The sequence below is a fragment of the Electrona antarctica genome, assembly GCF_951216825.1.
Source record: "Electrona antarctica genome assembly, contig: scaffold_86, whole genome shotgun sequence".
In the NCBI taxonomy this organism is placed as follows: Eukaryota; Metazoa; Chordata; class Actinopteri; order Myctophiformes; family Myctophidae; genus Electrona; species Electrona antarctica.
The window spans coordinates 309,333-322,776 of record NW_027637549.1 but is presented as its reverse complement, the minus strand read 5'-3'; the positions used below and the strand labels follow the sequence as shown (position 1 = coordinate 322,776).

At 44.4% G+C, this 13,444-nt stretch overlaps 1 protein-coding gene across 1 annotated transcript in view; it reads right to left on the bottom strand.

Moving 5' to 3' along the window:
- LOC306918843 (unconventional myosin-Va-like) overlaps positions 1-13,444 on the bottom strand; it is a 111,555-nt gene that overhangs the window by 44,978 nt on the left and 53,133 nt on the right. Inside the window, exons 14-19 of the mRNA XM_079531697.1 lie at positions 10,436-10,519; positions 6,407-6,514; positions 3,720-3,817; positions 2,168-2,254; positions 1,468-1,576; positions 241-452 (exon numbers count right to left, since the gene is read on the bottom strand). Coding sequence (XP_079387823.1) covers positions 241-452; positions 1,468-1,576; positions 2,168-2,254; positions 3,720-3,817; positions 6,407-6,514; positions 10,436-10,519 — 698 coding nt within the window. The remainder of the gene's footprint in view (positions 1-240; positions 453-1,467; positions 1,577-2,167; positions 2,255-3,719; positions 3,818-6,406; positions 6,515-10,435; positions 10,520-13,444) is intronic.

Below are 13,444 nucleotides of genomic sequence, written 5' to 3'. Positions count from 1 at the left end.
TTACCATGAACGTACCATCGTGCTCGGTGGCCTCTGGCACATATAATAATGATAATGATAATGATAATTATAACAACAACAACAACGACAACGACAACGACAACGGCAAAGACAACGATAACAATAATAATAACAACGACAACGACAACGACAACGATAACGTTAACGATAACGATAACGATAACGATAATGATAATGATAATGATAATGATAATGATAATAATGATAATAATAAGGTACCATCGTGCCTGGTGACCTCGGGCGTATCTCTGCACGGTGACGGCTGCTCTGCGCAGTCTGAGGTAGCGGCTGCGCTGCAGCCAGCAGCGGATGGTCTTCTGGATGCGCACGCAGGCGGCGCGCAGCGCGTCCGAACGCTGCTTCTCCAGAAAGGCCACCTGGCCAGCCCGGAAGAAGATCTTACTCTTACCGAACTGGTACTTATCCTCGTCCTGAAATAACACCATACAATGAAGACGTTAGCAGAATGTACAGCCTGCTTTCCCACGCCTGATTGGCTGCGTTAAAAAACATTCGCTCTGAAAGAATATATGCGACTAAATTTGACTGAGGGACTGCCATTGGATTTTTATCAATTTTAGTTTTTTCATATCATATGAAAGCAGGGAATCATAGCTTCAAATAGAGATATTGGTTGTTCAGGCTTGAAAGGTTCACTTCTGTGGACTCTAACATTACATCTAGCGACATGTTTAAGCATTTATTTCATATTTACATGTCTTCTGTGGACTCCAACATTACACCTAGCTACATGTTTAAGCATTTATTTCATATTTATATTTCAGCTCTGACATTTATTTCAGACATGCTCTAGTATGTGAAGAGTCTGCCTGTGCTATTAACTCATTTTGGAAGAAAATAAAAATAAAACAAGTTTTTCTCCTCTGGTGAAAAGCTGGAATTTGCGCGATGGCAGTCTCTCAGTCAAATCTGGTCACATATATTCAAAGATTTCCAAAATAAAAATCAAAGATGAAAAATAGCAGATCTTCCAGCTCGTAGACTCGGTGCCGTGCTATGAGCTTGTAGATCTGCTATTTTTAAACAGCTAAGGTAAAACATAATGCTTTAAACACCAAAAAGGGGTTCCCGCCCAGAACAGGTTAATTGATTGAGTTTACAGTACGCTAGGGCATTCACTTCTAGTCATTTTTACTAGTTGACTAGTTGCCTAGTTTACTAGTCGACTAGTTTTTTCTTTTCTTATCAACTAGTCAACTAGTACCAACAAGGTCGACTAGTAAAACTAGTCGACTAGTTGCTTAATGCCCTACAGTACGCTGATATAAAATCGAGGGAGGGGGGGGGGGGGGGGGGATGACACACAGAGCAAAGGTCGTAGGGATGGGGACTCGAACCCGCGGCGCGCTGTCAGGTTTAGGATCAGCAGTATAGGTGCCCGGAACCGCTAGGCCTGGCCAGGCCGGACCGGACCTGATATCTGACCTTCAAGCAGATCTTCAGCAGGTTCCTGCAGGTCAGCTTCCTGTCAGGGAGAACGTCCTTCCACCTCACCAACACCCGGTACCGGCTGAAGAACTCATGATAGGTCCATCTGGAAGAGAACATATGATACAGAGCTGCTGATTGGTCCATCTGGAAGAGACAATATAAGACAGAGCTGCTGATTGGTCCATCTGGAAGAGAACATATGAGACAGAGCTGCTGATTGGTCCATCTGGAAGAGACAATATAAGACAGAGCTGCTGATTGGTCCATCTGGAAGAGAACATATGAGACAGAGCTGCTGATTGGTCCATCTGGAAGAGACATTATAAGACAGAGCTGCTGATTGGTCCATCTGGAAGAGAACATATGAGACAGAGCTGCTGATTGGTCCATCTGGATCCTGACAGTTTTCTGAAAAAGCTATGTTTCTATATCAGTCGTTCTTCGATTTTTCAAAAATAGCAGACCTACAAGCTTGTAGCATGCCACTCGGTGGCGTGCTATGAGCTTGTAGATCTGCTATTTTTCAACAACTAAAGCATAACACAATGCTAACACCAAAAGGGGTTCCCGCCCAAAATGGGTTAATACAACTAATTTCAGGGTTTGTTTATTTCTGTCATTTCTTCTGCCAGATGTCCCTGACAGGGAGGAGATGGTTCTAAGGTTCTAAGTGGTTCTAGGTGGAGCTACCAACCTGGAAGGGAAGCCTGCAGCGGAGATGCGAATGGTCTCCAGGATTCCACAGGCTCTGAGCTGCTGGACCACTCGGACTGGATTCAATCTGGAACACCACCGCACCGCACCGCACCGCACCGCACCGCACCGCACCGCACCGCACCGCACCGCACCGCACCGCACCGCACCGCACCGCACCGCACCGCACCGCACCGCAACGCACCGCAACGCACCGCACCGCAACACAACACAACACAACACAACACAACACAACACAACACAACACAACACAACACAACACAACACAACACAACACATGTTATCAATGATATAATCAATATGCTATCAATGATATCAATGTTATAAATGCTATCAATGCACCAGCTTGACGGTGCTTTTCTGCCCAGTGGCCACAGAAGCAGAGACACGAGGAGACACACTGGCTCGCTGCAGCATGGTGTTGTTTGTGGAGAGACACACTGGCTCGCTGCAGCATGGCGTTGTTTGTGAGGAGAGACACACTGGCTCGCTGCAGCATGGTGTTGTTTGTGGAGAGACACACTGGCTCGCTGCAGCATGGTGTTGTTTGTGGAGAGACACACTGGCTCGCTGCAGCATGGCGTTGTTTGTGGAGAGACACACTGGCTCGCTGCAGCATGGCGTTGTTTGTGGAGAGACACACTGGCTCGCTGCAGCATGGCGTTAGAGACACACTGGCTCGCTGCAGCATGGTGTTGTTTGTGGAGAGACACACTGGCTCGCTGCAGCATGGCGTTGTTTGTGGAGAGACACACTGGCTCGCTGCAGCATGGTGTTGTTTGTGGAGAGACACACTGGCTCGCTGCAGCATGGTGTTGTTTGTGGAGAGACACACTGGCTCGCTGCAGCATGGTGTTGTTTGTGGAGAGACACACTGGCTCGCTGCAGCATGGCGTTAGAGACACACTGGCTCGCTGCAGCATGGTGTTGTTTGTGAAGAGACACACTGGCTCGCTGCAGCATGGCGTTGTTTGTGGACTTCACATAACGTGTCTTACATGGACACCGCCATGCTGGAGTGACCACGTGGGAGTGAGCGAGTGGGCGAGATTTGGGGTGTTGGAATTCAGAAACTAGGAGACTAGACTCAAAGAGTTAGGGGTTAGGATTAGAGATGTGGTCACTAGTCTCACAGAGTTAGGGGTCGGGGGTTAGGGGTTAGGGTTCAGGGTTAGAGATGAGGTCACTAGTCTCACAGAGTTAGGGGTTGGGGGTTAGGGTTCAGGGTTAGAGATGAGGTCACTAGTCTCACAGAGTTAGGGGTTGGGGGTTAGGGTTCAGGGTTAGAGATGAGGTCACTAGTCTCACAGAGTTAGGGGTTGGGGGTTAGGGTTCAGGGTTAGAGATGAGGTCACTAGTCTCACAGGGTTAGGGGTTGGGGGTTAGGGTTCAGGGTTAGAGATGAGGTCACTAGTCTCACAGGGTTAGGGGTTGGGGGTTAGGGTTCAGGGTTAGAGATGAGGTCACTAGTCTCACAGAGTTAGGGGTTGGGGGTTAGGGTTCAGGGTTAGAGATGAGGTCACTAGACTCACATGAAAGCATCTTTGTGGTCGTTGGGTTTGATGCAGCGGATGTAGTGAGGAGTGGTGCTGTTCAGGATCTCCATCAGGAGGTGGAGCGACTGTTTGAACTGAAAGATACATAGAGATGAAACCTGTTTGAACTGAAACACATAGAGATGAAACCTGTTTGAACTGAAACACATAGAGATGAAACCTGTTTGAACTGAAACACATAGAGATGAAACCTGTTTGAACTGAAACACATAGAGATGAAACCTGTTTGAACTGAAACACATAGAGATGAAACCTGTTTGAACTGAAAGATACATAGAGATGAAACCTGTTTGAACTGAAACACATAGAGATGAAACCTGTTTGAACTGAAACACAGAGATGAAACCTGTTTAAACTGAAACACATAGAGATGAAACCTGTTTGAACTGAAACACAGAGATGAAACCTGTTTAAACTGAAACACATAGAGATGAAACCTGTTTGAACTGAAACACATAGAGATGAAACCTGTTTAAACTTAAAGATACATAGAGATTAAACTTGTTTAAACTGAAAGATACATATAGATGAAACCTGTTTGAACTAGAGTTCTCAATCTCTGCCCGAACCCGACCCTACCCGACCCGGTCCGACATTTTCGGGTAAGGTCGGGCCCAAAATGCACGATAATTAGTCGGGCCGGGGCCGAGCCTCGGGCTCCGTGATTTTCCGTGATTTTCTTTTTTATTATTATTATTTTATTTGTATTTTATTTTATTTTATTATAATAAAAATAACAATTATATTGTTTGTGTAATGTATTTATGAAGAGGGCTGAGCTGGTGAATGTTGGCGATTAACTTTTACAGTTTAGGCTGTGACCGGACTGCATGGTGGAGGAGGAGGCAGCAGCAGCGCACCACAGAAGTGACAGAATAGAACGGTGGTTGTTGAACTTGCTACTGCTGTCTGGCCTCTGGTTTGCGAACTAAATTATTTGCTTAGTGCTCAGCATCAAAGTATATAACTTAAGTTAACTTGCCATATGCTTAAATGTTCTATATGACCATCGATTCATCCGCAATAGCTCGTTTTGGAAACGTCGGGGCTTAACGAGACACTGCTGTCTCGTTGAACCCAGCTGGGTGAATAACCTAAATTACCTAATCATGTCACCACGGTAAATGCTCCATATAACTATGAAAGCGCGAATGTTAATGTTCACTGCATACACGTAATATAGTTGCATGATGACCAAGCAGTGATACAGTCCACTGTAGCCTACAGCTATTATACAGTAATATAGTTACATGATGACCAAGCAGTGATACAGTCCACTGTAGCCTACAGCTATTTGGTTTACATGATGACCAAGCAGTGATACAGTCCACTGTAGCCTACATGATGACCAAGCAGTGATACAGTCCACTGTAGCCTACATGATGACCAAGCAGTGATACAGTCCACTGTAGCCTACATGATGACCAAGCAGTGATACAGTCCACTGTAGCCTACATGATGACCAAGCAGTGATACAGTCCACTGTAGCCTACATGATGACCAAGCAGTGATACAGTCCACTGTAGCCTACATGATGACCAAGCAGTGATACAGTCCACTGTAGCCTACATGATGACCAAGCAGTGATACAGTCCACTGTAGCCTACAGCTATTTGGTTTCCAAATCCTACCGCTGTAGGAGTAGGCCTACAGCTATTTAATGTCCCCATCGTAGCGCAGCGCGCCTCATTGTGTGCCCAAAAGAACAGATCTGCAAGCTGTCGACACGCCATCGAGCGGCATGTTGATTGTTTGTATGTCTGTTCTTTTGGTTAGGCAACGCACATTACGCTGGTATGTGGGTTTGAGAGGCAATGATTAATGTAAACTATATAGGCCTACAGTAGCCTAGTAGATTATAACCACGTTGACAGTTGTCATAATATTGTATAGCTCTGTTCGGGACTGTTGCACACCGTTAGCCAACGGTGAATGATGAAAAAGTTGCACTTTGTTAATGGGGACAGTATTGGACATATTAACTGTGTCACATCAGAGGATCGCTGGCTGATTCAAAGATGTTTACTCACCCCTGGAAAACATGAGAATGTTGGAAATGGAACATTATCAGCCAATTAACGTTAAAGTTACATAAATCCTTTATTTCGGCGATTAGTCCGTTCACACTCGCCTCAATAACATTTGAACCACGGCGCAAAGCGCCGCGGCCATATAGTGGGATTTTTCTTTTTCCTTTTTTTTCCACTCGGGCTTTTTCGGGTTTTCGGGCCTAACATTATGGTAATTTTTAGGGTCGGGCCGAGCCTCGGTCCGACCCAGTTAGGGTAGGGTAGGGCCGAGCCTCGGGCCGACCCAGTTAGGGTAGGGTAGGGCCGAGCCTCGGGCCGACCCAGTTAGGGTAGGGTAGGGCCGAGCCTCGGGCCGACCCAGTTAGGATAGGGCCGAGCCTCGGGCCGACCCAGTTAGGGTAGGGTAGGGCCGAGCCTCGGGCCGACCCAGTTAGGGTAGGGTAGGGCCGAGCCTCGGGCCGACCCAGTTAGGGTAGGGTAGGGCCGAGCCTCGGGCCGACCCAGTTAGGGTCGGTCAACATGGCTTAGTTTTCATGTAGTTTCCATTTAGTTTTCGTCAGTGAAAAAAGGTAGTCGACGAACATTTTTCGTCTTAGTTTTAGTCGACGAAAACAACCCTGACGTGTTCCTCACCTGCAGTCCAACGGTCTTCCTGTGCTCTCGGTGAGCTGGTCCAGAGCGGGGCGTCCTATTGGACGTCGTCTTGGACTCATCGTCCAATAGCAGCAGCAGGAAGTCCCACTGCAACGACAACGACATCATCGCTTCAGCTTTAAGACCGTCGGTAGTAGAAGGTTTTAACCAATAGTAGAGAGGTTTATTACACGGCTTGGTTCAATGCTTCATTCTGATTGGCCAATCGCCAAATTCAGCGGTGTGTTATGTAAGGGATAATGTCTGGCTAGGTGGTCGTTGTAGGGAGATAATTCACCTCCTTTATGTAAGGGATAATGTCTGGCTAGGTGGTCGTTGTAGGGAGATACTTCACCTCCTTTATTTAAGGGATAATGTCTGGCTAGGTGGTCGCTGTAGGGAGATAATTCACCTCTGCTTTGGCAACGTCTCGGGACCCCCGCCCCGCCCCCTCCCGACCCCCAATATAAATTGACTGCTACAATAACCTTAATAATAGAGACAATACACCATAAATAAATACTGAAAACATCATCATTAGGGAAGGTGTATGCATGTTCTATGTGTACTATATGTAAATTCTTCATTTCCACTTTACAGCCATTCAGTTGCAAAACTTTTTTTTTTTTAAATAATTTTGGGACCCCCCAAAATAATTTGGCGACCCCTCAAGGGGTCGCGACCCACGGGTTGAGAACCCCTGATGTAAGGGATAATGTCTGGCTAGGTGGTCGTTGTAGGGAGATAATTCACCTCCTTTATGTAAGGGATAATGTCTGGCTAGGTGGTCGTTGTAGGGAGATAATTCACCTCCTTTATGTAAGGGATAATGTCTGGCTAGCTGGTCGTTGTAGGGCGATAATTCACCTCCTTTATGTAAGGGATAATGTCTGGCTAGCTGGTCGTTGTAGGGCGATAATTCACCTCCTTTATGTAAGGGATAATGTCTGGCTAGGTGGTCGTTGTAGGGAGATAATTCACCTCCTTTATGTAAGGGATAATATCTGGCTAGCTGGTCGTTGTAGGGAGATAATTCACCTCCTTTATGTAAGGGATAATGTCTGGCTAGGTGGTCGTTGTCAGGATCAGAGGCTACAGGTTATAAAGTTACTGTTTGTTATTATTACTGTAGTTATTGTTGTGGTTATGAGGTCACCTTGCTCCCCCTCAACAGGTTGAGGTGTTATTATTACTGTAGTTATTGTTGTGGTTATGAGGTCACCTTGCTCCCCCTCAACGGGTTGAGGTGTTATTATTACTGTAGTTATTGTTGTGGTTATGAGGTCACCTTGTTCCCCTCAACAGGTTGAGGTGTTATTATTACTGTAGTTATTGTTGTGGTTATGAGGTCACCTTGTTCCCCTCAACAGGTTGAGGTGTTATTACTTGCGCAAGCAGAGTGCGCAAGTACTAGTTTCGCCCAGGACGATGCGTATGCACCGTCCCAGCAAATGACGTAATGACTTGTGCCTGATTCGGCAGTGGTGCCAGACTACATACATGTATACATAGGAGCATTACCTCTAATCCTCCCGACACTAAAACATATCATCATTATGTCACCATCGAAAACCAATTACACTCTGGCATTGGGACCTTTAATCCACATCTGTATTACGTCATCATTGAGAGCTAGTCATCATTGAGAGCTAGCATATGACGCCAGTTATACCCTGACGTCATATGCTGGGATGGTGCATACGCATCAAAAGTAACCACAGTATACCACTAATCAACTTACAAATTACATATACATATACATAGAGGCATTTCCTGTAATCCACCCGATATTGATCAAGATATATGTCACCATCGATGGCATTGGGTCCTTTAATCCACATCTTTATTACGTCATCATTGAGAGCTAGTCATCATTGAGAGCTAGCTATACCAGTTATACCCTGACGTCATATGCTGGGACGGTGCATACGCATCAAAAGTAACCACAGTATACCGCTAATCAACTTACAAATTACATAAACATATACATAGAGGCATTTCCTTTAGTCCACCCGACACTGATCGAGATATACGTCACCATCGAAGGCATTGGGTCCTTTAATCCACATCTTTATTACAATATACTTCATAATACTACTTTCTTACGTGCAAAATGTAGGTACGTAGCAAATAGCTAAACCTAATAATTCAATATTTCAATCGTTCTTTCAAAGAGAAGCTGAGATTTGACAGTTTGTAGCGGTCGGCAGTACTTGTGCACTCTGCTTGCGCACTAGTAGGCCATTTATGGCCTACTAGTGTGCAACAAGCAAGTAGGCACTTGACAGATTGCAGTTCTAGTTATTACTATAGTTATTGTTGTGGTTATGAGGTCACCTTGCTGCTCTTCAACAGGTTGAGGTGTTATTATTACTATAGTTATTGTTGTGGTTACCTTGCTGCTCTTCAACAGGTTGAGGTGTTATTATTACTATAGTTATTGTTGTGGTTACCTTGCTGCTCTTCAACAGGTTGAGGTGTTATTATTACTATAGTTATTGTTGTGGTCACCTTGCTGCTCTTCAACAGGTTGAGGTGTTATTATTACTATAGTTATTGTTGTGGTTACCTTGCTGCTCTTCAACAGGTTGAGGTGTTATTATTACTATAGTTATTGTTGTGGTTACCTTGCAGCTCTTCAACAGGTTGAGGTGTTATTATTACTATAGTTATTGTTGTGGTTACCTTGCTGCTCTTCAACAGGTTGAGGTGTTATTATTACTATAGTTATTGTTGTGATTACCTTGCTGCTCTTCAACAGGTTGAGGTGTTATTATTACTATAGTTATTGTTGTGGTTACCTTGCTGCTCTTCAACAGGTTGAGGTGTTATTATTACTATAGTTATTGTTGTGGTTACCTTGCAGCTCTTCAACAGGTTGAGGTGTTATTATTACTATAGTTATTGTTGTGGTTACCTTGCTGCTCTTCAACAGGTTGAGGTGTTATTATTACTATAGTTATTGTTGTGATTACCTTGCTGCTCTTCAACAGGTTGAGGTGTTATTATTACTATAGTTATTGTTGTGGTTACCTTGCTGCTCTTCAACAGGTTGAGGTGTTATTATTACTATAGTTATTGTTGTGGTTACCTTGCAGCTCTTCAACAGGTTGAGGTGTTATTATTACTATAGTTATTGTTGTGGTTACCTTGCTGCTCTTCAACAGGTTGAGGTGTTATTATTACTATAGTTATTGTTGTGATTACCTTGCTGCTCTTCAACAGGTTGAGGTGTTATTGCGAACGCAGTGATTGCGAACGCAGTGAGCATTTACTATGAGACCCAGCAGATCCTGTCTGTGTGTGTGTCTGTCTGTGTGTCACGCTGTAACACCACCCGCCCACCACCAGAGGGCGCAGCTGTATCACACACAAAAACACACACACACACACACACATGCACGCACACACACACACACGCACGCACGCACGCACGCACGCAAAAAACTTAACTTAAAAAAAAACGCACGCAAAAAACTGTAACTTAAAAAAAAAAATTAAAAAGGAAAAACGCACACACACAAAAAACTTAACTTAAAAAAAAAACTTAAAGGAAAAACGCACACCCACAAAAAACTTAACTTAAAAAAAACTTAACTTAAAAAAAAACTTAACTTAAAAAAAAAACTTAAAAAGGAAAAACGCACACACACAAAAAACTTAACTTAAAAAAAAACTTAACTTAAAAAAACTTAAACAAAAAACTTTTTAAAAAAAAACCTAAAAAATAAGCACGCACGCACACATACAAAAAAAACTTGAAAAAACATTTAATTTAAAAAAACTTAACTTAAAAAAACCCTTAAAAAGTACGTAATTTATTCTAATTGTTGTTATTGCAATTTACGAGCTGCGTTCGCTTCCCGCGTTTGCGCGTCTTACTTGTTATTACTATAGTTATTGTTGTGATTACCTTGCTGCTCTTCAACAGGTTGAGGTGTTATTATTACTATAGTTATTGTTGTGGTTACCTTGCTGCTCTTCAACAGGTTGAGGTGTTATTATTACTATAGTTATTGTTGTGGTTACCTTGCTCCCCCTCAACAGGTTGAGGTGTTCTTCGTTCACGGTGTCTTTATTCTTCTCCAGGAATCCACCGCACTGGTACTCCACCTGATTAGCATAGCATTAGCATAGCATTAGCATGTCATTAACCCTTTATGGCCAATGACGTAATTGACGTAATGAAATCAATAAATCCATCATGGCCAATGACGTAATGGACGTAATCGATTGATTCCCAATAATTGGGAGCTTATTGTCGCAAAATTTAGCATTTTTTAGCTAATTTGGCTAATCTTCCTAAAACCGGCCGAAAATCCGTGCGTGCACGGTCGATCGCGCACGCGCGTGATCGCGCATGCATCGCTGCGTAAAATGCGATGTTTTGGGCTTGATTAGAGCTTAATTTGACTTAGTTATGAAAAATATGATGATAGCTTAGCATTCCGGACATCTGAGAGTGTAGCACAGTAGCAAAGCTACTGCCGGATATTTTGATCCAAACCGGAAGTGGTCATCGTTCACTCGCTCTCTTTGGTCAGAATCGGCAAAATGGTGACGTTACCGCCACCATCAGGACTGATTGTCCCAATACTATAGTCTTGCCCTGTCAAAATGAGATATATAGTGTATATCGCGGATTTTTCTATTGGCATTAAAATGACAAATTAAACATGTGAAAAATGCTGGCTGAAGAATCACAAGAATCCACTGTTAATTAGGTTTAGCAATAAGAGGGTTAACGCGTGAGTTCCGTTTGTGTCCAAGCACAGGCATGGTAACGCCCGCCTGCCTGTGATTGGCCTGCCTGTGATTGTCAGTAGGCCAATCACAGGCATGGTAACGCCCGCCTGCCTGTGATTGGCCTGCCTGTGATTGTCAGTAGGCCAATCACAGGCATGGTAACGCCCGCCTGCCTGTGATTGGCCTGCCTGTGATTGTCAGTAGGCCAATCACAGGCATGGTAACGCCCGCCTGCCTGTGATTGGCCTGCCTGTGATTGTCAGTAGGCCAATCACAGGCATGGTAACGCCCGCCTGCCTGTGATTGGCCTGCCTGTGATTGTCAGTAGGCCAATCACAGGCATGGTAACGCCCGCCTGCCTGTGATTGGCCTGCCTGTGATTGTCAGTAGGCCAATCACAGGCATGGTAACGCCCGCCTGCCTGTGATTGTCAGTAGGCCAATCACAGGCATGGTAACGCCCGCCTGCCTGTGATTGTCAGTAGGCCAATCACAGGCATGGTAACGCCCGCCTGCCTGTGATTGTCAGTAGGCCAATCACAGGCATGGTAACGCCCGCCTGTGATTGTCAGTAGGCCAATCACAGGCATGGTAACGCCCGCCTGCCTGTGATTGTCAGTAGGCCAATCACAGGCATGGTAACGCCCGCCTGCCTGTGATTGTCAGTAGGCCAATCACAGGCATGGTAACGCCCGCCTGCCTGTGATTGTCAGTAGGCCAATCACAGGCATGGTAACGCCCGCCTGCCTGTGATTGTCAGTAGGCCAATCACAGGCATGGTAACGCCCGCCTGCCTGTGATTGTCAGTAGGCCAATCACAGGCATGGTAACGCCCGCCTGCCTGTGATTGTCAGTAGGCCAATCACAGGCATGGTAACGCCCGCCTGCCTGTGATTGTCAGTAGGCCAATCACAGGCATGGTAACGCCCGCCTGCCTGTGATTGTCAGTAGGCCAATCACAGGCATGGTAACGCCCGCCTGCCTGTGATTGTCAGTAGGCCAATCACAGGCATGGTAACGCCCGCCTGCCTGTGATTGTCAGTAGGCCAATCACAGGCATGGTAACGCCCGCCTGCCTGTGATTGTCAGTAGGCCAATCACAGGCATGGTAACGCCCGCCTGCCTGTGATTGTCAGTAGGCCAATCACAGGCATGGTAACGCCCGCCTGCCTGTGATTGTCAGTAGGCCAATCACAGGCATGGTAACGCCCGCCTGCCTGTGATTGTCAGTAGGCCAATCACAGGCATGGTAACGCCCGCCTGCCTGTGATTGTCAGTAGGCCAATCACAGGCAGGCGGACACAAACTGACACTGCCTCCGAGACGCAGGTTACTCCGTGGTGAGAATTGAGAAATAAATAATACAACAAGAGGATGACAGCTTGGAACGCACGACAGAATGCAGCCTTGTAACTAACTTGTAAGTTATATTTTTTGTAGAAGAGGCAAACTAATATTTTTTATGCCGTTTGCTTTGATTAAATAATTGATTGAACACACGTGTACGATGATTTGGGTGTGTTCTAAATAAAGTGATGTGTTGATTATCGTGTATTAATCTAATTATAGTAAACTAATACTATTACACTAAAAAGGATACAGATGAAGGGGAAATAGACCTTTTTATAGTACAATAATGTTTCAAGTTTGCACATACAAACAAATTACACAATAATCAATCAACACAAACACTTTATTTTAGAAAACAAATCAAATCATATTATGGCGTGCATGTTCAATCAATTATTCCATCAAAGCAAACGGCATAAACAATATTAGTTTGCCTCTTCTACAAAAATAAAACTTGTATTATTTGAATTATTTCCCACCACCACGGAGCATAATAAATCCACCTCGGAGGACAGTCAAGGTAGGCCAATCACTGGTACATCCATCTGATTAGCATACCATTTGCATATCATTAGCATGTCATTAAAAGGATCCCCGGCTAATAAGACAAATATGCCTTAATTCATTAAAATTGCCCTCTATAATTAAAATCTAAAATTTAAAACACCTCAAAACATTTCATTTATTTTAGAAATAGTCAATCTTTCACTCAATAAGAACAACTCCCGTCGCAAGTTGATGATGTCATATGTCCATGTGTGGTACAGGTATGGAATGTGTGTGCAAATAGACCACACATGGGCATATGACATCATCAACCTGCGACGGAAGCAGTCCCTATGGAGTGAAAGATTATCTACTTATAAAATAAATACAATATTTAAGGTGTTTTTATGTTTTTTGTTATTTCAGTCATAGAGGGCAATTATAATGTATTAAGGCA